This window comes from Suillus plorans (assembly GCF_016647745.1).
Source record: "Suillus plorans strain S12 chromosome Unknown HD556scaffold_146, whole genome shotgun sequence".
NCBI lineage: Eukaryota > Fungi > Basidiomycota > Agaricomycetes > Boletales > Suillaceae > Suillus > Suillus plorans.
Genome location: NW_024537530.1, coordinates 1 through 25,603, shown reverse-complemented (window position 1 = coordinate 25,603; position 25,603 = coordinate 1). Strand labels below are relative to the sequence as shown.

The 25,603-nt window shown below is 47.0% G+C and overlaps 11 protein-coding genes across 11 annotated transcripts; 2 read left to right on the top strand and 9 right to left on the bottom strand.

Annotated features, from left to right (window-relative positions):
• Positions 1-489: 489 nt before the first annotated feature.
• HD556DRAFT_1251308 (ribonuclease H-like domain-containing protein) lies at positions 490-1,554 on the bottom strand (the record flags this gene model as incomplete). The annotated part of the gene is made up of 7 exons (XM_041299004.1): positions 490-645; positions 745-856; positions 907-967; positions 1,021-1,133; positions 1,185-1,214; positions 1,276-1,354; positions 1,404-1,554. The coding sequence occupies 7 exons, from the start codon at positions 1,552-1,554 to the stop codon at positions 490-492; spliced, it is 702 nt and encodes a 233-aa protein (XP_041151927.1).
• Positions 1,435-2,521, bottom strand: HD556DRAFT_233046 (Piwi domain-containing protein). Its single transcript, XM_041309966.1, has 10 exons — positions 2,455-2,521; positions 2,394-2,399; positions 2,288-2,343; positions 2,108-2,239; positions 2,041-2,058; positions 1,934-1,989; positions 1,795-1,880; positions 1,659-1,734; positions 1,577-1,608; positions 1,435-1,527 (listed from the first exon to the last, which is right to left on the bottom strand). Exons 2-9 carry the CDS (start codon positions 2,395-2,397, stop codon positions 1,599-1,601), a joined length of 438 nt encoding a protein of 145 aa, XP_041151926.1. The 5' UTR covers positions 2,398-2,399; positions 2,455-2,521; the 3' UTR covers positions 1,435-1,527; positions 1,577-1,598.
• Positions 2,522-5,352: 2,831 nt separating this feature from the next.
• On the bottom strand, positions 5,353-6,291 carry HD556DRAFT_1251330 (uncharacterized protein; the record flags this gene model as incomplete). The annotated part of the gene is made up of 1 exon (XM_041299005.1): positions 5,353-6,291. The coding sequence occupies one exon, from the start codon at positions 6,289-6,291 to the stop codon at positions 5,353-5,355; it is 939 nt and encodes a 312-aa protein (XP_041151925.1).
• Positions 6,292-6,618: 327 nt separating this feature from the next.
• Positions 6,619-7,626, bottom strand: HD556DRAFT_1251332 (uncharacterized protein; the record flags this gene model as incomplete). The annotated part of the gene is made up of 1 exon (XM_041299006.1): positions 6,619-7,626. A coding segment is annotated over one exon (1,008 nt), but the record flags the coding sequence as incomplete, so codon positions are not given.
• A 2,177-nt stretch (positions 7,627-9,803) lies between these two features.
• On the top strand, positions 9,804-11,018 carry HD556DRAFT_1315070 (uncharacterized protein; the record flags this gene model as incomplete). The annotated part of the gene is made up of 7 exons (XM_041301071.1): positions 9,804-9,854; positions 9,907-9,942; positions 10,049-10,100; positions 10,265-10,350; positions 10,565-10,623; positions 10,749-10,893; positions 10,929-11,018. 7 exons carry the CDS (start codon positions 9,804-9,806, stop codon positions 11,016-11,018), a joined length of 519 nt encoding a protein of 172 aa, XP_041151923.1.
• A 1,649-nt stretch (positions 11,019-12,667) lies between these two features.
• Positions 12,668-14,778, bottom strand: HD556DRAFT_1451773 (uncharacterized protein; the record flags this gene model as incomplete). The annotated part of the gene is made up of 3 exons (XM_041308028.1): positions 12,668-13,330; positions 13,378-13,529; positions 13,581-14,778. 3 exons carry the CDS (start codon positions 14,776-14,778, stop codon positions 12,668-12,670), a joined length of 2,013 nt encoding a protein of 670 aa, XP_041151922.1.
• Positions 14,779-16,464: 1,686 nt separating this feature from the next.
• On the bottom strand, positions 16,465-17,205 carry HD556DRAFT_1451772 (uncharacterized protein; the record flags this gene model as incomplete). The annotated part of the gene is made up of 3 exons (XM_041308027.1): positions 16,465-16,509; positions 16,562-16,840; positions 16,888-17,205. 3 exons carry the CDS (start codon positions 17,203-17,205, stop codon positions 16,465-16,467), a joined length of 642 nt encoding a protein of 213 aa, XP_041151921.1.
• Positions 17,206-17,496: 291 nt separating this feature from the next.
• Positions 17,497-18,986, top strand: HD556DRAFT_1451771 (WD40-repeat-containing domain protein; the record flags this gene model as incomplete). Its single annotated transcript, XM_041308026.1, has 9 exons — positions 17,497-17,502; positions 17,551-17,638; positions 17,686-17,861; positions 17,917-18,049; positions 18,101-18,215; positions 18,283-18,324; positions 18,380-18,650; positions 18,702-18,791; positions 18,837-18,986. The coding sequence occupies 9 exons, from the start codon at positions 17,497-17,499 to the stop codon at positions 18,984-18,986; spliced, it is 1,071 nt and encodes a 356-aa protein (XP_041151920.1).
• Positions 18,987-20,931: 1,945 nt separating this feature from the next.
• HD556DRAFT_1451770 (uncharacterized protein) lies at positions 20,932-23,273 on the bottom strand (the record flags this gene model as incomplete). Its single annotated transcript, XM_041308025.1, has 5 exons — positions 20,932-21,594; positions 21,650-21,798; positions 21,855-21,895; positions 21,952-22,862; positions 22,914-23,273. 5 exons carry the CDS (start codon positions 23,271-23,273, stop codon positions 20,932-20,934), a joined length of 2,124 nt encoding a protein of 707 aa, XP_041151919.1.
• Positions 23,274-23,514: 241 nt separating this feature from the next.
• HD556DRAFT_1315065 (uncharacterized protein) lies at positions 23,515-24,734 on the bottom strand (the record flags this gene model as incomplete). The annotated part of the gene is made up of 3 exons (XM_041301070.1): positions 23,515-23,970; positions 24,018-24,467; positions 24,516-24,734. The coding sequence occupies 3 exons, from the start codon at positions 24,732-24,734 to the stop codon at positions 23,515-23,517; spliced, it is 1,125 nt and encodes a 374-aa protein (XP_041151918.1).
• A 168-nt stretch (positions 24,735-24,902) lies between these two features.
• On the bottom strand, positions 24,903-25,396 carry HD556DRAFT_1451768 (uncharacterized protein; the record flags this gene model as incomplete). The annotated part of the gene is made up of 2 exons (XM_041308024.1): positions 24,903-25,027; positions 25,084-25,396. 2 exons carry the CDS (start codon positions 25,394-25,396, stop codon positions 24,903-24,905), a joined length of 438 nt encoding a protein of 145 aa, XP_041151917.1.
• Positions 25,397-25,603: the final 207 nt, after the last annotated feature.

Sequence of the window (25,603 nt, the reverse complement as noted above, 5' to 3'; positions counted from 1 at the left end):
GTGCGTGCATCTCACGGAGCGCAAAAGGTTGACTCTTGTTCACTGTGTGGCGTTGATTAGTTTGCAGGAACAGCTTATATCAACCAACTTACCCAGCCAAGATTCGTGCAAAATTCATGACAATCTCAATGTCCATTCCTATGAGTATCATTAGCACTGCGTCAGTTGATCCAGTATCAGACATGACATTGCCATCGAGTTCATACCAAGATATCTTCTCGATCTTCCGAAGGGAGGTCAGCGTCACAGTGTCCCTCGTGGTAGGGATGGATACATCCTTGCCGCTAGAGATAATTTCCGCCAGGTCATCTCGGCCGAAGAGTTGTAGCCAACGTCGGCGACGCGCTGCCAGATCGAGATCAGGGATTCTGATGGCTGCAACAAGGAAAAGTTAGTGATGCAGTTGGGTCAGATAGCTATGTATATCCTACATCTAACTGAGTCATTTATTAAAGGGCGTTACGTGCGCAAGTATACTTCTACATCCTTTCACATGAAATGCATCTTCTTGGCCAAATTAGCGTGTTTGTCTTTAAAGTTTTTCCTCCGGCGTTCAAGGTCAAAAGCGTCGTCATGGCTAGAGATAGTAGCAGCGTCGAAACCCATGGCGGGGTTGACATGGAACGCGCCACGCGCGCAGACGATCTGTTGAATGGTTATAGTTAGTTGTGGATGCTGGGCGTGACAGGATGAGATGGGATACTTGCATCGGCGTCTTTGGGCGAGAAAAAGAACATGTCAGACGCATGCACTGTAGATAAATAGATATAAGTCACAATAAACGGGAGCCGGAATCGAGACGGAACGCGTTGCACGCGCGTAAGAATGGCACAAAGTAAATGCGAGCTCCTGCAGGCTAAAGAAAGGTGAGGGGGTATTATGACAAATGTTAGGCTGCGGACTTACTCGTCTGTGTTGTGCTTATACACGTCGTCCCTTGGTGTGATGTAATGACTCGGCCTGCTAGCTGTACAAGTAATCAGCGGTCGAAAAAAGGTTGAGTAACTGTAATAAACGTACTTCCGAGGAGACCGCCGTGCGATTGTAAGTAAAAGTCGCGCACTGCTGGATTTCCCACTCCCTGATCGGCAACAAATCCTGCGGGACAGTTACCAGACTTGTCCCCATCGTTCCTATGCATTCATAAATTGACTAGAAACGATGGTAACAACCGAGCGGCATACCTGTTCCTTGGGAAGAATCGGACATAGTGTCTTGAGGAAACATAGCGGATGAGCGACAAAAGCGGATGCATAGAATAGATCGCAGACTTACCGTTTACCTACGACGATGAAAGTCAGTTCAGGTTTCGCGCACTTTATGCCTTTGTCCCGCCAGATGTCATCAATCGCCCCTAGTAGACGGGGTGAAAACAAGGAATGGCCGTCGCTGAACTAACTCACCTGTGATATCCTCAATCTCCTCTTGTCCCGTGAGCGCGTATTCTCCTTCGGAAAGGCCATCTCGGAAGAAAATGATGCGTATGGGTGCGGCCCTGTTACGCTCGCCAAACTCGAAGATCGCACGCTTGTGATAGTTGAACCACGTGTACATATAACAGACGGAATGAACTTACATATACTAATTTGCGTAATTCGTCAATCTTTTCTTGGCGGGGGTGTTGAACCGACATCATCGATCCGTACCGTGCAGCATACCGATCAAATGAGTAGACGAGAGATGCCACAGAGGGCTGGTTGATCATGCCAGGTGCGGGATGCCCTACATCGGCACCTGGTGCAGGATGAACCAGCCTTCGATGAGTCTCCAAGGCCAAACAGGGACGGTACATACCCATAATCATGAACGGAGCGCTCATGAGCTTCTCCAACGCACCTGACCTTGATAATGAATTGACGCCTCCAAGTTTGGCGTTGATCCTACCAAACAAGTCAAGGGTGCACATCGAGACAGAGATCAAAATTTGACGCACTTCATGCCTAGATTCGCACAATACTGATCATTTGCTCTCTCGATCTTGTTCTCTCGCTAGATGGAGAGGATTGTAACGGAGGTCGCAAACAACGCGACATGACTTACGACACACTGTGTTGGGAACTAGGCAAGATGTAAGCATCATTCGAACCACTCATGTAAGAACACATACACCAGCAATAACATCACCGAACGACTTGATAGCGTGATAAATGTCCGTCGAGCTTGTCGGCAGGATGGCCAATACCATCTCCGGATCTTTACCTATCCTGCTGCTGACGGCATTTTTGAGCGATCTCATGTCCTGCTTAACATAAGCACGTGTTAGTGGATGACATGATGTAGCACTTACGTTTACCACGGACGATGCGCCAGCACAAGATTGGCTCGCCGCAGGTGGGGATACATCTGCCAGACAACGATCAGTAGCTAGAAATAAAATTCAACATCCCATTTACTCATTCCTAAGATAGACAAGGTTAGTTTGAGATACATAGAAGATAGAAACGCTGATGATACCAAGTTTCTTGCATGCGTTGAGCAAAGTGTTAACGAAGCGATTGTTTGTTTGGTCGTTAACCCTTGAGTAATTGGGTTATATAAATCGCGTAATGTGTGAGACCGCGACGGCGCCGCCTGTGATGGGTCTTTCGAGGATGGGCTATAGATGCAGTTGAAAGTAGCAGTGGCTCGCGATCTTTAATTCTCAAGAATCTTTCCTCCTCTTCATTTCTGCAAAACAGTAGATGCATCGATGATGCTTCGTCATCGTGTCGGGATGTTGAGGCCTGAATGACACAACTTGTGACGTTCCATGATCGTCGGGCCAAGTAGTCGTGTAATCTCCGCATCGCTCGGTTAATGTGTCCACACTAAGCGCGACGAGCACGATCTGCCACTACCAGCCTGAGTGTGTGCGTGTGCGAGCAGTACTAAATCCTGACCGACTTCCCTGAGGGCCGAGGCCCTCATGCCGTGTCTCGTATTAGGCGGTGTATCAAGTCAAGTGCGGCTAGATATAAATGAATTAGATGGCGCCGGTATGACGAGTGAGACATGGGATAGAGTGCCAGTGTTCTTAGTAAAATGCATGGTGATTGGATTGGTCAGGCTGAGTGCGATGAGTACTGAATCTCACCAGTCAGTCTGAGGTACCCGCCGCAGTGCATACGTACTTTTGCCCTGGGTACGCACTGACTGAGAATGGCCTGAGTAGTGCCTGCTGCTCGGCCAACAACACCACGGGCCACAGACTGTCTTTCTGCCCGTTCCTAGGGCCCCTTTCAGCAAGATATTCTATAGATGATAAAGGTCAACGAGAGTGATGCAGGAGTGTCGCTTCAAAACACACCATGCCGTTCAACACTTTATCTTGCTGTGGACTGTCATAAGGGATAATCAGGATGACGCTGCAGATACAATGCAAGGGCATCGCAGAAGAGGGAAGGTGGCGGCATCAATGTCTTGAAGATCATTTCGGATGTAGCATATAAGACAGGCCCACGCAAGATTGGTGAGAGCCGCTGCATAGTCTGGATGGCTGACCGGACACTGGTCCAGAACCAGCTGAAAATGCTCTACAGCGTTGTTCAGGTGAGAGACTGTCTTGCTCGTCGCGTATGTGGCAAATTGTGCGTCAGTCAAAGCTAACGGGATAGATACCAGCGCCACCCACGTCCGAAGGTGTATCTTCCTGATCGTCGCAAGCATGTACAATGGCGGCCTTCAGCTTAAGAGAAGGGTGGACTGTGAACACGAGAGGGAAGGATATATCTACGAGACGTTAGTGTATGTGCATGAATGAGAAGTGAATCACTCACCAAATGACTCATTTCCATGATCCAGTGGCTCGTTCCATGACATTTGAAGTCCTCCAACGACCTCACCTCCGCCTAGCTCATAGGACGACCTGATCTCCACTGACAACACAGGTAAGGGTTCCCAGCAACTTTATTGTTTTGGTTGAGTATAACCGCACTCTGCGTTATAAGTTAGCTCGATTCAAATGGCATGGTCACCCGGTCGATTGACTTACCGTCCCATCCCCCAATCGCGCATACTCTCCTGTCACTCTGTATGGCAACGGCGCCATCTCCTGGATGTTTGGTCTTCAAAGCAATCGTCGTCCTCCTGCACTTCTGTGCCCTCCACTATTTCCATGGTTCTCGTGTCTCTCGGTGCTGCGCGTTCATTTATCCTTGCTGTTAGCGTTTGCTGACATGTCTCGGGGGTGAACGCCTGGTGCTTTGGGGAGCGCGATTAGCGTGGGCGTAAGTGACGCGTGGTCAGCGTGTTCCGATTGGAAGCGTGTTGAGGCATGTGTGGTCCGAATGGCGGAGGAATAAGTCATAGATTGAGTGCAGTCGTAGTGCCGAGTGCCGAGTCCAGCTTGGGGATGTGATATTGGTAGGACATTTGGGCAGGACAGCAAATATAGGAGTTGGGCTGGTAACAGAAGAATGCAGAGGTGTTTTGTCGATGGAAGCATGCGGCATATCGATTTCGAATGTTTCGCAAAAAGTATGTAGTCACGTGAACGAAGCTTCGGGAAGGTGGAGAATGCGACCGGACGGACTCGGAGTGCGAGGAGAAGCACAGAAGCTTAGTGTATCGAAGGAGACGTGCTAGAGATGAGTTTGTTAGAAAAGGAGCGATCAAGACATATAAAGAGCCACCTAATAACGTCTCGAGGGAGGGAAGTACGAGAAGAAGAAAAGATGCATACTGAATATTGTCCCTCCTCCACTATATAGGCCTCCAGAGCGCGCCAAAGTGTTGAAAGAAAAGGGCAACGTATGATTTTTCGGGCATGGATGCGAAGCAAGTAGATGCATTAATTAGCACAGTAGGGTAGAGAATGGATCAGAGTCATCAGACGCACAAATTTCTCTGGTAACAAGACACAAACTGGACCCATATCGGGTAATCTCTCAGTTGCCCAATTTTTGTGGTGGATGACTCGGAGGTTCGCTGTCCAAAACAGCACCCAAGACTTTCTTAAGTTAGTCAGTGATTGCTTGTTGCTATGTCGTTCTCTCTTGCATGTGTCTTGTTCACTTCAGGTCTCGACTGCCCAATTCCACGCTCAACCTGCAACGTGACCGAACCAGTAATCGTGATCCTATTCGCTCCTCACTGTGGACGACAATATGTGAGCATCGTCGTTTGAAATCTTGCGTACTGTGATTCTAATTATCATTACAGTGTGTTTGGTCAAAGAGCCTTGCACTGCTTCATTGTGTACTCGGTTCTTCATCGTGCAACATAATGTGGGCCGCGACAGGAACTGTTGGAAATTTTGACTTCAAAGTCATACCAAGGTAAGTAAACATCATAACAAAAATGCAGATTAACAACAACACGCAGACTAGGTTGATAGCACAGAACGGAGACGGAAGTAATGAACAACAAGAAAGTTCAGTCCTCCTGCCCAGAGTCCGTCACATTATCCTCGCTAGGTTGATCAAACGCACGTAAGCTGACTCGTTGATTCTGGCGCCGAGGGTTGATGGCGATCATCGGGCCACCTTTTTTCTCCTTAGGAAGCACTTTCCATGCTCTACTGGTCTTTGCGCCTGTTCCCCACATACGATCCGTCGATGTCCATGGCGCCCATGCCAGCTTATCAAATTCCTTCCTGAGCACATCTCTGATCTTAACCAGATCTGCGACGCTTACACTACTAGCAAGAGCAATGTAACTCTTGTAGTAGGAGCAACTAGGAAAATTCTGACCACTGAGTCGAGCTTCCTGGACGGAAGAAGGAAAAATGCGGTCAAAATGCATTTTCCACTGATCTGGCGTGCATACGCAGTACTGAGCTTGATCGAATGGCAGCTCAAGGATCTGTAGCAGCTCCGGCTGTGCTAGATCCATGCGTCTGTGGACAGGGATGGTGAGGTATGAACCCTCCCGCTTAGATTTCCTGTTGGGTGCTTGTTCGATGACGTCAAAGATAAACTGCTCATAGATCTTCGCAACACGCTGGCCAACTGAGGGTTCGTCTTGCGGATCGTCCCCGGCCTCGTTGAGGTCTCGCTCATCGCCCCCATTCAAGACATGCAAGTCCACGTCCTTGCCTGCCAAGCGTACTGCAGGTTTGACAAGGACGCCCCTAATTTCAATATCTAAGACCCGACGTTCCGGATCTCTGACATCATCGACATTTCTGGTGTTCCGGTTGCGATTGTGTGTTCTCGCAGCGTTGGGCAGTTGCTTGCTGGGTACAACATTACTCCAATCAAACGAGGCCTTGACGTCATTTATGGACGCTTGGTGGTAAATACGAGCTATGGACTCCGGGTCAAAGGTCCTCTGTAGCGGTAGTCGTAGAAATGTGGTGCGTCCTGTATTCATGACAATGTCACAGATGAAATATATGCCGCTGTCATATAGGATCGGTACGGTAGGGGCGTCTTCATCGCCCGCTTCGAGGTCTTCAAGCACTCGCTGGCAACAATTCTCAATCAAATTCTCCCACCCGAAACCCTCAGCAGGACGAGTGAAACATGCGTTCATCATGTAAATACATATCGCTCCCAGGCCCAGTGTGGGGTCCAGGGTACGTACCCTTGGATCGGCTTTGACCGAGTCTTTGAGCACTAGACGGATTCCAGCCAGGCGATAATAGATGTGAAGCCTGGGACACTGTCAGCTCGCAATGATGTCGACACAGGTGCGTTCTTACCACCATACACGTCTACTGATGGCAACCACACAGCGCTCAACCATATCACGAGGGAGAGTCACCAAAGAGTCCCGAGCCTTGTCCAGTGGAATCCGAATCTCCAAGCGGGCGCAGCCATCACGTCCTTCCACATTTCCTTCGCCAGCGCATTCGTAAAATACTTGGCTCATGACATCCAGGTCGTCCACTATCTTCTGTTCGGTCTTCTTTTGCAAAAGCTCTTTGGGTTGTCGGCGGCGGAACACCCCTGGGTGGAGCTGGTACGACGCATTCTTCTCAGTGCAATAGGCCTGCACGTATGTTATTTCATCGTTATCTTTAAAGTTGGCCGTGGTTGCACGGAAGCCGGCTAACTCTTTGATCTGCAGGGTGCGATCAAAGTGGAACTTTCGCTTGTTCTTGGTAAGAGCAGCGACTTTTTGAGGGCATGCGCGAGGCATGAGATGTCTGAGGAGGTCCCGGTGACAAGACTTGCGCCATGTGACGACATGTCCCTCTACTCCAATGGTCAAAGCGACATCGACCAGCCACTCCTGAGGGTTCAAATTATCGACATCGACATGCTCGAACATATCTTCGAAAGCCATCTGTCGCTCCCAATCTTTCTCGCCATCGTGTATAGTACCCCCCTTCGTTCCCCTCAGCTCGTGGACAAAATACGCGTCCCTGAAAGCAGGCTCCTGCTCCTGAAGTTTGGCTAGCAATACTGTGGCAACTTCTTCCAATCTATTCCAAGGGACGTCTAGGGTGTTGAACGCGAGCCCCCCGGCGCGAGTCTTCGCCTGCATGTATGCGGCAGCATATGATGTTGGCGCCCGATCAGCAAATTCCGGCAGAACTTCTGCTAATGTGGGGCGGAGGCAACGGTCGTAGACGAGGGCCAAGTTCTCTTGAGACACCATAGCTGCACCGTCTGCACTGTAGAGCCGAGGAAAGAATATTCGCACGACATGTCTTTGTTGGACTTTGCCCAACGGCACGTTAGGAATTTTGTGCATGGGAACGAGAATCTTATCGCCCTGGTACCGTGATCATCAGAATACGCCACTAGCGACTAACATTGACTAGTCTCACCTGATCATTGTATGCATGACTCTGAGCATGATTATCTTTCGTCAGCACCTCCTTGAAAGGAGGAATGGGCCAGATCGCCAAAGCACTTGTATAGGGTAACGTGCAAGATACCCCAATGGCAGAGTCAAGGTCCCGACTGATGCGAGTCTGAGGAAGAGGAGGGAGGCCCTGCAGGCAATTCAAAGTGACATGACAGTCGTCGGGCTCGTCAGTTGCCTGCTGCCCAGCCCTACCTGCCAATACGAAGCGAATAAAGTCTACCTCTGAAGGACGATCTTTAATCTGCTTAAAAAGGTGCTGGGAATGGCCAACAAATTCCTCCATTGTTAGCTGGGCAAGATCGTTGACCTCGTCCGGGTACTGCATCGTAAGGAGCGTCCAATGTAACTTTGGAAAAGGAGCAGAACGGATGCGGTCTGTGGCGCAAGTTGCAACGAGAACTTGAACTTACAGTGCGAGTGCAATTAGTTTATAACCCCGGCGACATCTCGCTTCAGCACCAGGACAATATTTCCTAATCCCATGTGCGCCATGGAGCAGGGAGAGATTGCGCTCATTTACGTTTTCGTTTTGAGGCTGTCCCTCGCGTACAATCAGCCTGATGGGCACTTTGATTTATCTGGACGTCAAAGTGTATGTAATATATTTTGTATTTTGTATTTACACAACACATTGATAGGCTGCTACTGCACGTGCTACGGTGCAGATCTAGATGTCTTGAAGCAGGTCCGATTTTCGGTGTTCTAAACACAACTGGCATGAGAAGGAGTGCGCTGGACCATCCTGCCGCCAGTGCAGCTGACTCCACGATAAAAAAGCTACTTACTACAATTACTATACCCTACGTAGCGGTCTGTTCGTGAGACTGCCCATTCTGTGAGTCACTTTTTGGCGTGGAAACGTGATGCGTTAATGATGGTTTTGGTCGCGCAATGCAAGTAATGTACGGTACTTGAGTCATGAAGATATTCGCGAAAAAGCGACTCACGAATAGACCGTTACTAACTCAGGGATAGTACGGGTTTATATGTAATTCGGATGGACCGTCATGTCCGTGAGTCACACTTTTAAAATTCTTCGCGTCGCTGTGTTACCAATAACCATGCTTCCACGCCAAAAAGCATGACTCACGAAACAAGTCATAAGGGATTCAGATTGTGTGAAGTTCAAATGCCGGAGCAGAGTTAGTCTACAGTCGAGCGTGTAGCATTTTACGCTAAGATCTCAGGGTGATGAGGCAAGCGGAGTTCCCTAACAGCTTCAGCTCGAGGGACTCGGACGCGTTTGACTCCGAAATAAATCCACACACTAGCGAGTTCACCAATGAGAGAGCGTCCCGAGCAGCTTAATTACTCAAGTACTTATGACTCAGGAAATCTTGCAAGAGTCTGCCCGTTTGCATCGGTGCCCGCTCGGTTTGCACATCTTCGACCGGCATCACGAAACCGACAAGCCTGCAAGTTGTAGCATCATTCGGATCATCACCAGCTTGTTAGCCACTTGCTACTACTACAGATCTCAAGTTTTTTGCGCCCGACGTAATTTCGTGAGTCACGCTTTTTCATCAAGAATGGACCGTAACCGAGATACGGTAATCCGCCTTTTCCCGCAGGCTAGCGTTCATCAATATGACGATCGATAGTATCCGTCGGCACTGGTTGGGCTTGTGGCGAGGGAAATGATCATAAGGCAAGTCTATCAAGTTTCGGAATTTTCGTTCTAGTGCATGCCGAATAACAGCCTCGTAGGATGGTAGAATCAGAGAGTTTACTGATACGGTCCCCCAAAGATCTAGTCACGTCTACCCCCAAAATGCCCGGTCATTCACCCTCTTGACGGATGGTATAGTCCTGTCCTGCTTCAGCAGCAAGATGACGAACTTATTCATACCCCAAGAACCGGTTTCAGCAAGATGTCGATGATAAGCCAGTGCAAGCAACATGACGTAAGCTAGAGACAAAACACTATTACATAATGGTTGATCTGAATACGATTCAATCGTCATCTTAATCAACCACTTATAACTGCTATAAAAGGAACAATTACGGTAAGAAAATAGATTATCGTTCAAACGTACCCATCTATATCTAAATGTCAGACCAAAAACATGTCTCGCGTTCTGAATATACCTCACGTCGGCATCAACGTGGACAATATCGTAAGTTTATCGCACGTGAATCTCATCTACCACAATACACCCATTTTCACAGACACAACTCGAATACCTCGCGTCAAAGGTCACGGTGGTAATGTGTTCAGTAATACTGCGTCACACACGCAGTTCCTGATTTACGAACTCGAGGCCCCTAACCCCCCAACACCGTCCCTGATAACGCGGTTGATGCGCAACAGTGCACGCGCTTGCACTCGCCTGATCCAACGCCTAAGATCGGCATCGCGCAGGGTAAGTCCTTGGTTCATGTAGAACATTCTAAACTAAATAGCGTGCAGGGATGAATCTTATACAAGCTGATACTTGCCGATCACAGTCCATAACCCCAATCATACCCTCACCATGCCAACCACCCTACCACTTATGAATCATCTTGGTCATCTACAATTACACAGTACTAGTTCATACATACATGACTGACCCGCATATTTACACGAGGGAGCTTGCGATGAGCGATGAAGAAGCATCTGCAATGCGCAGGGTAAGCTATCATGTTATTGAAAAAACTCTAAACTGACAGAGTGCGCAGGGATGCATCTTAGACGAGCTTCTGCCAATACCAACACCAATCCCATCTCTGATCATACCATCACAAATTAAGCCAATAATGTATACAAGACTATTGGCATCAGGATGTACCCAGTGAATACACGCTACAATTGTAACGATGCTGCATAAAACTTACTACCTCACAGTTCCAAGCATTTTATGCTTCACGGACGTCTGCATCGATCTCGAAACATGTCAAAAGCTAGTGCGTCTGGCAAAGCAATCACCTTCCGGACACCTTCGATATATCTCACTCGTGACACTTGTAACGCGATACAGTGATGGAAGAAGTACCATTTTGACAAGATGATCTATGTTGTCGCAAAGCAGCGGACCTGCACCTGGGACAGTTTTCCACGAAGGCTTGGTACTTGCCACGAGCACCTACAAGGGGACGGCAGTCTCCTTGAATCAGATTCGTGGCATCGCTGAGGTCGTCAGGCTGTCAGAAATTTTTACTTCAAGGTCATACCAAGTGAGTAAACGTCATAACAACAAGACGGATACTAGGTTGATACTACAGCGGACACGGAAGTGATGAATATGGACAACAGGGAAGTTCAGCCCTCCGCTTCAGAGTCCGTCATGTGGGCTGATTAAACACTAGTAGGCTGACTCGTTCGTCCTCGCGCCAAGGGTTGATGGCGATCATTGGACCTCCTGTTTTTCTCCCGGAGAAGCACTTTCCATGCTCAGGTGGTCTTCGCGCCAGTTCCCCGCATACGATCGCCAACATCTATGGCGTTCGTGCAACTTATCAAATTCCTTCTTGAGCGCAGGTCTGGTCGAGACCAGACCTGCCTCTTCTACAGTACTAGCAAGAATAATGTAACTATTGTAGTAGTGGCCAAGAGGAACTAAATGGCCTGACGTCACCTCCGATGCACGAATATTCGTAGTGAAGCCGCTGAAGCAGCGGGAGTGATACCTGACGTGAAAGTCCAGCCAGCGGGCCAGATTTCCTAATCACAAGATTTTGCAGGCGAGGACAAGCTTCAAGCATCCCTGATAACTCATCAGACGTTGGCCCGACTTCTTTGGCCATATCAGTCGTTGATAGATCGACAAATCAGGAAGACAAATGCCCAAATACAAGGATATCGCGGACAGAAAACAGGATGAATACATCATAAAAGACGACACTTTCGAGACTTCGTACAACGTCCGTTTGGAAGAACCGTAATTACCGTTACACTCTCCCCTTTATTCTGCTTTATGCCCTTCGTCTACCAGGATCATGGCGCCTGAGTGACCCAAATCTATGCGACTCCTGGATTACATCCATTTTAGGACAGGGAAATTCACTGCGGCCGCATTCGAGTCAGACCTGGACCATAGCTAGAAATCAACAACACAAGTAAGAGGCACGCCACAATGCAAAGAGTAATAATGCATGTGATGATTAGGGGCGCAGATGGACTAAAGTCCCTAATGACACCTGAAAGAAATCCTAAGATGGACCCGATCACGCTAACCAGTCGATGAGCAATGCAAAGTGATTATAACCAGGTTACTTACCTCAGTACGCAAAAAAAAGTTGGTATGCTTGTAATGATGATGAGCACCATTCTCTTCTTACGAAGGTAGTATGCCTAGTTTGTAATGTCAGGGTCGGGCTGCAGATATGTGAAGTGAACCGAACCGCGAAATCTAGAGATCCCATTCTCTCGCCGAAGTGTTGCACCATATTTCCTGCAAAAATGCACCCGACACCTAAAATCAAGGAACAGGAGCACAATGTCTGTGCCATTGCTGATGTTCCTAAACCTGGAATAGCGAGGATGGCGACGTCCAGGGCCATCGAGACACCTGCCTGCATAACAGACTTCAAGCATCCCTGATAACTCATCAGACGTTGGCCCGACTTCTCCACTTTGAGTGGAGAGTTCCAGCGACTGGATATAGTGACTGACAATGTGACCGATTGTGAGTTGCTCCAAGGGTGCAATGAAGGAAATTTGTTTAGTTCAAGTGAACGCCGCATAGAATTATACGCAAGACGAAGGGTAAGACTTACGAAAGTCCACATTTGCGGGAGATGCTTGAACGGAGAAATATGAGATGTCAAACGTACTGAATTTGTTTTGCGAAAATGACGGAAACCGAGATTGAAGAAGAGTTCACGTTTCTGAGAAATGCTTCGACGAAAAATCAAGATGAATATACGAGGTATCGGATGTAGTGATTGCGTTTTGTGGGGGACATACTCTACAAAAATGTATACCGTGAACGGAAACCGAACCAGCTAGCTAGCGTTTGCCAGGCACCCGGTTTGGACGACGAGGGCGACGGACAGCTAAGGGAGGATCAGGAAGCGGCAAGGGGACAGATGTCGCACGAACAGGCACAGATCGAGACACTGTAAGCGACGCGGCGACGGTTGTAACCAGCTGTGATGTGAGTGGTGCAGGAGAAGGCGACAGAGCTATCGTTGGCTCCAGCGTGGATGGAAGTGCAGGAGGAGGTGTTTGGGCAAGTTGCTGACTGATCGAGCTTAACTCCCGTGTTAGAACATCACAAATGTTGTCGTGAGAGATGGCCGTCAACTGAGTACTTGCGAATGAAATCGCCTGACGCCACTCATCGAGGAGGGGGCGGCAGGGTGTGAAGTACGAGGTGACTAGCGGGGGATCAGTGAGACCATGGATGAATTCACGCTTCCACATGCTGCTGGTCGCGAGACTATCAAAGGTCAAACTCTCATAGTCGATCCCCCACCTCCGAACGGGGTCCCGATGCAAATTCTCCTCGTCAAGTCGGGGGGCCAGTGCACCCTTGGGTCCTAAATACACAACAGTGAATTCAAGTAGGATATAGAAGAGCGACTCGAGATCGTCGCAGGGCGTGTGTCGGACCGAATGACCATCTCCCATTAGGCGAAGAACGCGGAAGGATATGTATGGTATGGTTCCCTGTAAACTATGAGATCAACATAAGCAGAAAAAAAAACACGACGCACAGTACCACGTGGACTCTCGTCAGCTTTTCCATCAGCATCGAGAAACTTTGCATGGTCAAAGTCTATGAAGTAGCCTTTTCCTTCGTAAATGATAATATTATTAGGGCTGAGGTCTCCATGAAGGACACGTCGGCCAACCATGGCTTTGTGGGCTACAATTCATGGTGATTAAAGAGGACTTCGTGTTTGCGAACAAAACTCACCAACCACGAGGTCACGAAAAACCCCGATAAGCTCAAGTATGTCGTTGAATTGCGTCAGTGGAAGCCCACAGGGTGTCAAGAGAATACGGCGATGAATTTTTTTCTTGAATACGAATGTCGGGCAATGACTGCGAATGTGCGATGTGGAGTCGGGCTGCCCATCATAAAGTACATCCCAATATTTGACGAGTTGAACCACATTTTGGATGCCGTCGACCGCTTTCAGAAAGTCTATTTCGACATCCTTGACGTCCTCGTTGACCCAACAATCCTTCAGCGCGTACTCCCGACCAAACTTGTCTCGAACGCGATAACAGACGGTTCCGCGCTTGAAAAATCCGCGGCTTTTCCATAGAATCTCCATGATCCAATACACGTTCTGGTCGTTATCGTAAACCCAGCCTATCGCCCCGGGAAGCATGGTATCGAAGCCGTCCGGCAAATTGGTGTGACTTGGGACGGTGCTACAAGAGTTGCAGATGTGAATTGTTGGATCAAAGCCAAGGGAGGAACGATTTGCCAAAGTAGTGGTATTTAAGACGTCGACAAAACGTACGGGGAATCTATCAATCTGGAGTGGTTCTGATATCACCAAGCCAGAGCGATCTATATAATGGGCACGAAGTTTGAATTTGGAGATACTGAAAAGCAGGACAAAACGACGCCATGGTTGCTCCCGCATCATCAGATAACCCTTGGTAACGATGCCCAAGAACAAAGGAATTTTGCGATCGCTGGAAAGATCAGATTGGGTGATCTCGATTCCTGTGAGGACGTCCTTCCAGGACTTTTCGGAGGAGTCTAACTTTCGGAGCTTGTAGTCCAGGAGGACAAGACCAGACTTCCACGAATCGGTGGCGTCCGGAAAAGGACTGATAGCGAACTCTGAGGACCAGTACCGGAGATCTGGTAGTTCTCTGAAAGGTAGAGGGTGAAAGGGTCGCGAGTGACCACTATTGCGCTTTTGAATTTGCTCCTTGAGCATCTCGCGCATATAATAGTATATCGCCCGGAAAAGACGCTCCCAATTCTTTTCTTCCGGCTCCTCTGCAGACTTCAAGTTTGCTCTTTTCCTTCCAGCTTTGACGAAAACATGCTTTTCCAAGCTGCCTTTCGTCTCTGGCATGAAATCCTCTTCCACGTCGGTATCTATCTGCGACTCGATTTGAGTCTGCAACGGGGCACGCCGAACTGGCATCTTACGTTTCCTCTGACTCGGAAAGGGATCCTTCACGTTGAGCCTCCATTGTTTATCGAAAACGGGAGCCCCATATATTTGAGTGTTGCCCCCCGGTACTTTCTTGATGTGAGCGATTTTTTTGATTTCCGATTTTCCAAGATTGGATTGCGGGATGAGGATTTGAAGGATGGAGGTCGCAAGCTGGAGGTCCTCCTCCCACAGAACCGGGGGTCTTTGTCTTGCAGGCCCAACTCGCTCTTCATGAGCATGTCCATTTCGTCCTTAGTGCGACGTACGGGATGAATAGTAACGGTGCTGATAGGCCAGAAGATACTTAGATGGCGAAAGATGCTAACATGGGAGGGATGTGTTCCACTGTTTGTTGCCCGTTATTGACAAGACCAAGAGGTGGGGGAAATGACATCCACCGGGCGTAACTTCGGACCCCCATGACAGCGTTACAGTCACCGTAATCATTTAGCCATATATAGTGTTGCTGTCGAGGTGAGGTGACACCTGAGACGCAGCCAAATATGACTCTATAACATATCCTACTCAAATTCGGGGACAAATTATTAATATTTACAAGGCTATCTTCGCATTTAGGATCTAAGAACAGAGTCGCAAAATGTTCACCATTAGTTGTAATTTAAAATTCATGATCAAATGATGGATATGACTGGATGAAAAATATTTAATATGTGGGCGCAAGCTGATGTATTGTTAGATTCTTGGCCAGATAAAGGACATGTTACGTCTATGACTCACACTCATATTCAATAGTAAATCTTAAAAATGTTGCATAATCAAATATGTACAGTACACATCCTAATAATGCATAAATAAATAAAATACAAACAAATCACTAGAAAATCATTCTTGGGCGCAAAAAATTGTACATTAACAGCAATATATGGACCAAGCTCATTTCTATGAATGGATGACTTGGTGCGTCTCGAAAAGATTGGATCCTGATTTGTTATAATTTTTTATGCATTATGCATTATTAGGATGTGTACTGTACTATATTTTAACTCTGGTCTACATTTGACAAGAGAATAAATAATGACTATGTTAGGCGAGAAGCGTTAAGAAATATGCTGAGCATGCACACGAATATGTTGGGGTGCCTTATTTTGGCCGCAATTTTGGGACTGCGCTTAGATCATACCAGTGCACCGCTAGGGGGGCACTCAGTACCGTATTTCCCGGTTTGCTTAGACAGCGGAGCACTTATTGCAATTTAAATTATTGCATACATGAATTTATTTTTAATGTACTACGAATGTACTCAGTAAATAGTGAAGCAATTATAATAATAGTTGGAGAAAAGAAACAGACCGCTAACAAGGTTTCACTCCCTTTAGTAGTGAATGAAACCCAGTTTGATCTCCGATGGTATTATCCGTATAACCGGTCCGCAAGTGGCTGAGTGGCTGCCGGCAATGCCCGGGCTGAGGTTCATTCACTATATAAGCCTCTCAAGTCTGTTTCCTAAACTCTTTTCTTTCCCTCCATGTTACAAAGTCCAGTAGTACATAGTTAACGTAGTGGTACATCCAATGTAATAATGCATCATTGTATGACGTCCAATCCTCCTGGCATTGTGTCAGGATACACTTCCCCGAAATCTAGTACCTGTGATTTTACGCTCAGTGTATTCTGGAGTGACTGCAGTCCCTTTGCAACACAATTCATGATGCATCATGCTATTGTGGGAGGTATGATATATTCGTCTGTCGTCTGAATCTACTGATGTATCAGATGCACAGTTCACTATTAGGTCATTGTTCTGCCTTACTATTGCTGGCTCGCCCTCCTTGGACTTAGTGTGATGTGCGGTCTTTGGGCACGGCACCATGTTGTCAACATCGGCCCCCAGCATGGCGGCTCGGAGTGCTATGTTTATGTGCTCATGTAGCTCTTCGGTGTGTAGGTCATTTGCTTTAAAATGACGTAGCAAGTACTTATCCGCAGTTTTCTGCAGGCCACGGACAAGTCTCTCCCTTTTAGCAGAGTGATTCTCCCCGCTCTGAATGTGCGCCTGGCTTCCAGACGGGACAACAGCGAGGGGTCCGGTCTGACACTCACGTAAGTTGTGGATCCATCACTGGCAGTCGTGCTAACCTCGTCATCCGCCATAATGGTGTCCAGACATCCATATGTCCCACTAAAAGTGATGGGTTGGTCGAGCTCCATAGCTGAACCCATTCGTGTCTCCTGATATCTTTCAGTTAGCACGATGTATAGGTAATTGTTCGGCTCAACATTGTCACGACGCTCAAGCTCAAAGTCATAAGATCTCAAGGATAATTCGATGCCCAATTCAAGGTCTTCGATATCACGCGCCGCCAATGGCCTGATGGCGCGTGGTGATGCTCTGGCATATGGTTTGAACCGTGTGTTAAAGGTGTCATCGTTGTGAGAGGGTGATTTGAATCCCATGCTGTAGCAACTGACCCAACTTCGTTACTTGGAATTTCATTGTGCATTCTTGTAGTTTTGTAGATCATGCTCCTTCACCACAGCTTAATTGTATTCATTGTACTTATTGTCATTGAGCTTTACGCAATTGTTTTCAATCTCGCCATATTTCAAATACATGGTGATGCCTTGGCTGTCTCCATGGCAAGTCCAAACAATTGTTTCGACCTGTTGTTGAACATTAGATTAATGGTGTATTCGAATATACTTATATGCCGATAATCACTCTGACAATAATCAGATCCCTCGACTATGGAGGTATGTATCGAATTCTATCAGGGTGCTATGCTCGTTGACACCACCTAGTTTGCCAACAATTTCACGCTGAATCGTCACACTAAGGCGGTCAATGTATTGGCTGTCAGCAAGCATGGATCATTGCTCCTTACTGGAGGTAACTCGTTATTTTCATTACTATACTTGTGCTGAAATTGTGTACAGGTAATGATGGATGTGTTGTTGTTTGGAGTCTCACATCGGGTGAAATGATCCAGGAAATACATTCACCAGCGGCAGGATATATTAGTGCCATTATCTGGGCGGACATCGATGATCGCGGAGAAACTATGTTCGCATTTGGAGCATCCAATGGCAACATCCAAATGTATGAATATGATGTAAGTGCATAATATGCTTATTGAGTTTGGCTCACACTCATGGTCATTACGCTAGGCACTTTTTGAATTCCGGAGTGCTACCATTGGCCATTTGGGTGCGATTGAGTCTCTTGCATGGGATCCCAATTATTGCAGACTTGCGAGTGCTGGCGACGGTCACCCGCAAGTTTGGAACCTCAGACCAGACAGTGCGTAGCCATTGTAGCGTTGTGTGTCTACTAATACATTTTATCTATAAGAGACATTCACACCAATGGTCTCTCAGCCCGAGAAGCAGGTATATGTTGCGTGCACCATCCACTTTTATGACAAGGGTGCTTCATTATTGGTGTCATACCTGGAAAGTGGTGATGTGTTAGTCGACGTTCCTCAGATTCTGATTGTTGCATCTGATGCGTTCTCAGATTTTGTTATTCGATAGAGCCTTGGGATCTCAAATGGCACAAAAAGTCTCAAGCAGAATGTACATCAGCTTTGATTTAACACTGTTAGACTTTTTATTAACTGGCGCATTTCAGCGGCAATGCTGCTCTTGATGGCAATTACTTGCTCGTGAGCAACCTCAAAGACGGGGTTGACAAATATGCCATTCCCAACCTCACACATGTGCAGTCCTTCAACCATGTGATTTTGCGCAATATTCCTTTGCAAATCTCTGTTGCTCGACAGTCGGGCTTACTGTTCGTGGGCGGTGATGATGGGTTTGCTCAAATTTTTGATTACACCACAGGTGCATACCGTGGACAGTTGGATCATGGTAGTCGTGGCGATTGCATCACACCTGTAGTGGTAAGTGACATGTTGCCCAGCGGCTGATGACATAAGACTAACATTAGTTAGTCTCACGAAGGACACTCAAAGTGTCTTGTTATCACTGGCACCTGCCTTAATGGGCATAGTAGCATGAAAGTATGGGGGGAGAGTGATGTGGTAAGCGAGCTCTGTTCAGTGTTGGTGATTTCTGATTCGGATTAGATGCCAGAGGAGCATGTAACATCTCTTTCATCCCCATCCCCATCAACCGCAGTTCAACTAGTTCGGTTTGCTATAATCTGCGTGCTTGTGAATGCCCTTATGCATGCTCTGCAATCAGGCGCCTTTTCGACACTTTATGTGTTACTTTGACATGCCCGCATCCCATTTGTTGAATACTAGGGGTTGGTTGCATCAAAAAAACTGGTTCCCTCCGCGATTTGGTGCCAACCCTTTCAATGCTTAGTACTACAGCTGTTTTTCCATGTAACTACCTACTTGTACCGCCTAAAGTCTTGTACTTCGATGTTTCAAGTTTGCTTAGTCACACAATACCACTACCATATTTGGTCGATTGTGGACCGGGCAGTGGGTCTTCCCAAATTGGGATTCACTACAAATAGACGCGATGCTTGTATCATGGTTTCCTTTCCTACTTTCATCATCTGAGCGCCTATACTAGATTAAACAGTAGTCTCTGTGCAGGTGTCTTGTGCTGGATTTTGTGGTGCCTGCTAACATCTACTTTGTAGAGTTTCGTCATCCATTTAGCTCTCGAGCACCTCAATGTGCAAAGGTCTTGAAAAGCTCAGTTGACTCCCAAATTGAAAGTAGTTTTTTCGGAGGTGAATACTATTGCTTCTTGTCTCGAGTTGCTTTACTTACTTCACCAGGCGAAGAGCCGCTGAAGGTGAGGAATCTTGACTGTGGGTGAAAACACTTAAAGAAGGGGGCTCTACAGCAAGACCTGGATATGAGAATACAACTCGACCCAAAGGATAGCTACTGAGAGAAGTTCCTTGCGAATAAGGTGGAGGGAAACTCTGTCAACTAGATGGGCGCTGGTAGGCGCGAGAAGATAATGTGCACGAAGGCGCGCGAGATGTGAGGGGCGCGCGCGTATGCGGAAGCGCACTTATGAGTGATAAGGGATGTGGTTTCAAGTATAGTAGAGGTGCGAGCTGTAGCAGATGGAGAAGTATAATCTGATTTCAAGTACTAAGGTGCACTATACAACTTGCAGTATACTGAGATAAATGGGGGGAAAAAGTAGTACCCGAAGTAAAAAGAACTTCCCTCTATTTAAGAAGGGAGATAGCGCTATGCGGCGCTTCCGAGCGTGGTACCGAACCAAGTAACCATATCAACTCTAAATATAATCTAAAGTCTAAGATAGACTTTCTGTATGTAAGCGCGGGGATCGGACCGAGTGCACATCAATTCAGTGAAAGAGATAAGAATAACACACCAGTAAATCAGTGAGGACATAGGACGGACGGGTAGGCGCGAGAAGACCTAAGGGGAGGCGCATGGACGCGCGCGGAAGCGCACGAGTGCATATAAGGCATGCGAATGAGGTGCGTACGTAGGGTGCGCGTGCGGGAGCGCGTATGACTGATCCTTCGGATAAGAGCTGGAATATGTAAGGAATATGTGGTTCATAGGGCCGTATATCCGGCATTGAGAGGCGCGAGTCTCTACACTGCCATCCTGTCCTCAACGACTATAAAGATGATTGGGTAGTGTCGGATTTCTTGTGGGTCTATCTTAAAAATAGTAGTACTCGCGTGAATTAGCTACCAGAGAATGTAATAAAATATCTGTTGATGGCAAACCAAATCTCCCTTTCTGTTGAACTTTCGAATAATCTTGCGCCTATGGGAAACAGAGTGCACTTCTTGCATTAGTCGTTCAATGGCAGGACCGAAAACATGTTGGAGTATAGCATTCAACGCAGTAAGAAGTATGGAACAACAAGACGAAGGAAAAGGACAACACACTGAAAACACCAGGGAAATCATTAAAGTTTGAGGGTAGGGATGTATAAGTGGAACACTTTCGAAGAAAGGGAGGTAGCGGATCAAAACAAGTGGCACTAAGTTCAAATGTTCAATCACAGACTCGTCCGATTTTTTTTAATGCATGATATCAAGTATTGTTTGTAGTAATGTAATCACAGCAGATAATGGTCACGTATGTCAATCAACGAAACAAAATTGATTTGTGATACAGAGGACATAAGCGGATATTCGAAAAGTATGGGTAGGCTTCTACATGAAATTACCGAGCCACTGAGCCGAGCCAAGCACCCATATGGCTAGATTTCCTTGAACCTACGTTTCTTGCTGGATGTTGAGAGTTCCGGCCATGAATAACATTGTGACTTCGTGAAGCAGTGCCATTGTACGTGGTACTTCACGTAGGAAGCAATATCTTGTGATACAGGAAGATCCTGAGGCCAGCCGTCCAATCCAAGGTGAAAATCATAAACTGCCAGTATCTTGTCGTGCGACTTCAAGATCTCCATGTGCTCTTTCATCTTGTGAACAGGATTTGTCTTCATGATGTTTGTGAGGAGAGTCATTTCATTGGCGTCTGGATTTAGACGTTCCATCCACTTGGTCATCTGATCATAGACATCCTGCTGCTCCTGAGTGACAAGAGTATACCGAAGCGCAAAGAGCTCTGCAAGAGCGACAATAAGCCTGTCTAGCGGTTTGCGATTGACAAATACATCTTTCGAAAAATGCATTCTTGAGGTGAGAAAACCTGATTTGGTAGATGATCCAACTCCCTCCAATTCATCAACTTCGAAGACATCCTTCACGAGCAATGTTCGAGCGGGGACGGTTAAGTGAGTCATTGTGTACATCAAGGCAATCCATAGAATGACATAGAGACTGGACTCTATGTCATCCTCAACATCATGTTTGGCGTCTTTATGTTGGATGAGGTGAGCCGACATGAATTGCCATGTTCCCTTAGTGACAGAAAATTTAGTACAACTAACCAACTTAGGCACGGAATGAACGAACCGTACGATTTACTTGTTGAGCACCTTGAATGGTGATTAATTTTGAGAGGTCCCAGTCAATAAGGATGCCCTTGCCCTTGTAGATGACGATGTTGCCAGCACTAAGGTCTCGATGCAACACACCCGCTTTATGATATGCTTCCTTATGGGCTGTAGCAATATGAATATAATAATGCCTTTGGAGAAGATGGAAACAAAATATGTACCGATTAATGTGTCATGAACGATTGAGACAAGCTGATGAGAGCTTGTGAACTTATGAGACTCTTTGCCCACAATATTCAGAACCAAGCAATAATGGACATGTGGAGTGATCGTGGTGTGTGAACACGCCCAGGAGCATGCGCCAACCTGTGAGTCTGCGGAGCTTGTTGGGGAAGAGAGGGTACATCGTGACACGCAATGCACGACACAACATTGGAAACCTTGTGTTTTGCTAATAATTTGTATGTCTCGCCTTCTGGTAAGATGTCGGGGTTGGCAACCCGCCAAGAGTCTTTGAACATAACAACATTTTTGTTGTTAATGTTATACGCAGGACACGTGCATGTACACCGGCCTATAGGAGTTCGACCAACAGGTTGAGGTGCAGGAAAAATCAAAGTAATCGGGTCAGAGTTATCGACAGCAGGCACAGTCACTTTCAACATGCGCCAGGAAGCAGGAAGGTCCAACTTCAATCTTGCAAGGCTAGCTTCTTCTACACTAGCGAGCGTCACTGAAGTGTCGACACCACGGACTGCAGGTGATGCCTGTGCGTAATGATGGAAAAATTCTGCTAAATGTGGTTCTTTATTGTAATAAATAGCGGAAGAAACGGTAACTCCCTCCCTGTCCCATCTTAAGATGTAAGCTTGTTCACAGACGATCAGGACAGAGAATGCGTGAGTCCGATATTGTGCGCCAAGTTGAGCTGCAGCATAGCTCGTTATTTGTCCCAGCGTGTCCATGGCCTTGTCGGTCTCAGATATAAAGCGCGATGAGCCATGTGCCGGTGTGTAGAACAGATTGTGATGTGGTTCACACTTGAATTCAACGACCACTTCTGTGGTGGATATATCACAGGAGGATTGTCTGTCGTGGGGTATCCCATCGGCATAAACACAGATGTCCGGTTTGATTTGAAAGGAAAATGCTTTGCAGTTTATCTTGTCTGCATTGCTGTGGGTGTCAATAAACGATAGACCGGGAGCAAAAGATTCCATAGTGTTGATCTGCACTCGTAGTCAGGCTGATAACAATCTTCTCATGGTTGAAGCACTTACAAATGGATTATAAGCTTCGGTCTCCAGGGCAGCAGAAACCGTGCTGGCGAAGGCGCCCTCTGAGAAGGATGTTAAAGGTTGATAATCTGGGATCATTGTAGGCGACAGGAATTCTTCGAGAAATTCTTCGGCTGGCATCGGACCAACGAGATATCCTCTTATCTCATTGCCCATAGTGTTGAGAGTGGTATTTCGGCAGCGTGTATTGGTCGTGAAGGGTTGCATCGTAGCGCAAGTACATTTGATGGGAGTGTCGTTTGGTGGTGCCAGTATCTGTGGCAGCAGCTCGGGCGTCTTCTGTTCTGCAGGGGGGGTGCCGTTGGCCTCGTCAGACACTTGTACAGTGGGCATAGGGAACATGATAGTTCAATGAATGGATATTATTGTACAAATGCAGGGTATGACGAAATGGGTATATGTAGATGATGCAATGATTAATGCGAGAAAAAAAAACCACTAACAACATCTAGAGGCTTATATAGTGAATGGAACTCAGCCGGACATTGCCGTAATCTACTCTCCAGTATTCAACCACTATTAATAGTAGATTCATTTTCAGTGATATAAATACAACAGAGACCAAAATGACATACATTGTAGTTTATGGTTGTTTCTGAGAACGATAGTGCTCCAATGCTGGGATAATCAATGACTTGCGAGTCTCCAGGAGAGCGTGGGCACTACTCAAATTAGCTTTATACCAGTGGTCGTTATACCAGTTGTGTGGAAGCCGTTGAATCGCAATGGAATTTTGAGCTGCACGTTTCTGCTCCAAGATACGCAGAAGGGATGAGTTTTCAATCGGAATGGTCATATTTTCTTCATGGGTTGCTGGAGCATATGTTTCCACAGCATGTAGTAACTGAGTGATGTTGGGATTGAGCCATGGAAGGCCTACTCGCCGTACTACCTTTGGTATCGCCCCGATTGGTGTGTCCGTTTCATCCCCGCTAACTCCATCAACGTCTAAGTGATTGATAATGCGCCCGATTGTGTCCCAAGTGTCAGGGTTACGGTGTCGATTTTGTGACACTATTTTTCTACGTCTCTCAAGAGTCTAAAAGGGCATTCAGATGATACAAGGATAGAACACTGTCCACCTACCCCATGTTTTCGGGTATTGCACCTATCTAAGCATTGTCTTTGTTCATTGCGTCCTAACAATGCACGAGACACAGAATTCATCTCCTCCAAATTGGAATATTTGCCAATCTGCATACGTTGCCGACACTCAAATTGAGTTCGGCATAGCTTGTCGATACACAATGAGTGCAAATTGTCAAGACTCATGGCCTCTGTATGGAAAAGAACTTGCACATAGGTGCTGTTCTTGATCTTTAATTGAAAGTCTACAACTAGGATGTTGATTACTTCTGTATTCCATGAAAACTTCTTCAATGAGTCGCTCCAGTCGATGGAGAGGTCGTCTAGGGTGGGACAACAGTCGTGATTGTGGTTGAAGGGTTGAATGGTTTCGATTGGAGGAGATTGAGGTAGCGAGCCATTTTTACCCTTGAGTACCCTTTTCTCTCGTAGATAGCTGCGGAATGCAACCTACAATAATTAGTTGCCATGATTAAATAGGAATGTTAGCATACATACATGCAAATGATTCTTTGAGCCTCTCTTGCTGGGGCGCTTCCACCGGGGATGAGGTGCCAAACCATCATCGCTGTCACTTGCTTGGGTATCTGATGAAGAATCCTCCTTACGAGTGTGAGGCTGGTGGCGAATGGAGATGTTTCTCATATCGTCTGATAGATGTTCGACCATAGAAGGAATCATAGCGTCAATAGCATCCTTCAAAGCCGGCGTCAACATGTTGTGAGACAGTTTGAGAAAGCGCTGTGTGACAAGCTGGTCAAGATGAGTTTCAATGGTGGAGGGCATTATAAAAGGTCTCTCTAGTGAAGGAGTTTGGAGTGGGAGATCTGTGGATTTGGAATTAACGATGGGACTCATGTCCATCGTGAGGGCGAGACTGGTGGCTCAAGGCTGGATTGAAAGCATGTCATGGTCAATTTCCATTTGGAGAGGAAGGTCATAGTCCATCAAAACATCATGTTCCCCACCACTAGATGGAGGCATGGACAACAACCGCTGACACCCAGCGCCTGTGATGAAATGTTAGCGTGAAACGTAGCTGGACATGCACTGAATTGACACTGACCAGCATATAGAGTACTGGCACGACCTGACATATCGGGACTTCTTGAACAACTGCTGGCTCTGCGGTATGGCGCTTCATCTGCCCGATTCAACACTCGACGACTCCTACAATCTACACTCGATCCACCATAAGGAGTATCTGGCCGACTAACTGGTGCCTGACTCACAGCCACAACAGAAGTAAGGGATGGAGAGTGAGACCGTGGAGTGCAAGACTGTGACACTGGATGCATGGATTGAGGCTCTGTGTTGATATGCACAGAGGGGTGAGTTGTGGGTAATGCATTCACCGCACAAGGTGTATCGATAGGCATGGAAGGGTGGGTCATAAGTATTGCATTCATGGCACGAGGACAGAATGGGACGTAAGGCAAGTACATTGGTGTGGCATGATGTTTGCCAATGTGTTCTCGATGTTCTGGCAAGAGGGGACCTTGAGCCGATGACGAGCCGCGTGTCGTGAAACTGCAAGGGAAAAATGTTAGAAGAACGAGAAGCATGACCGAAATGAGAGTTCTCAC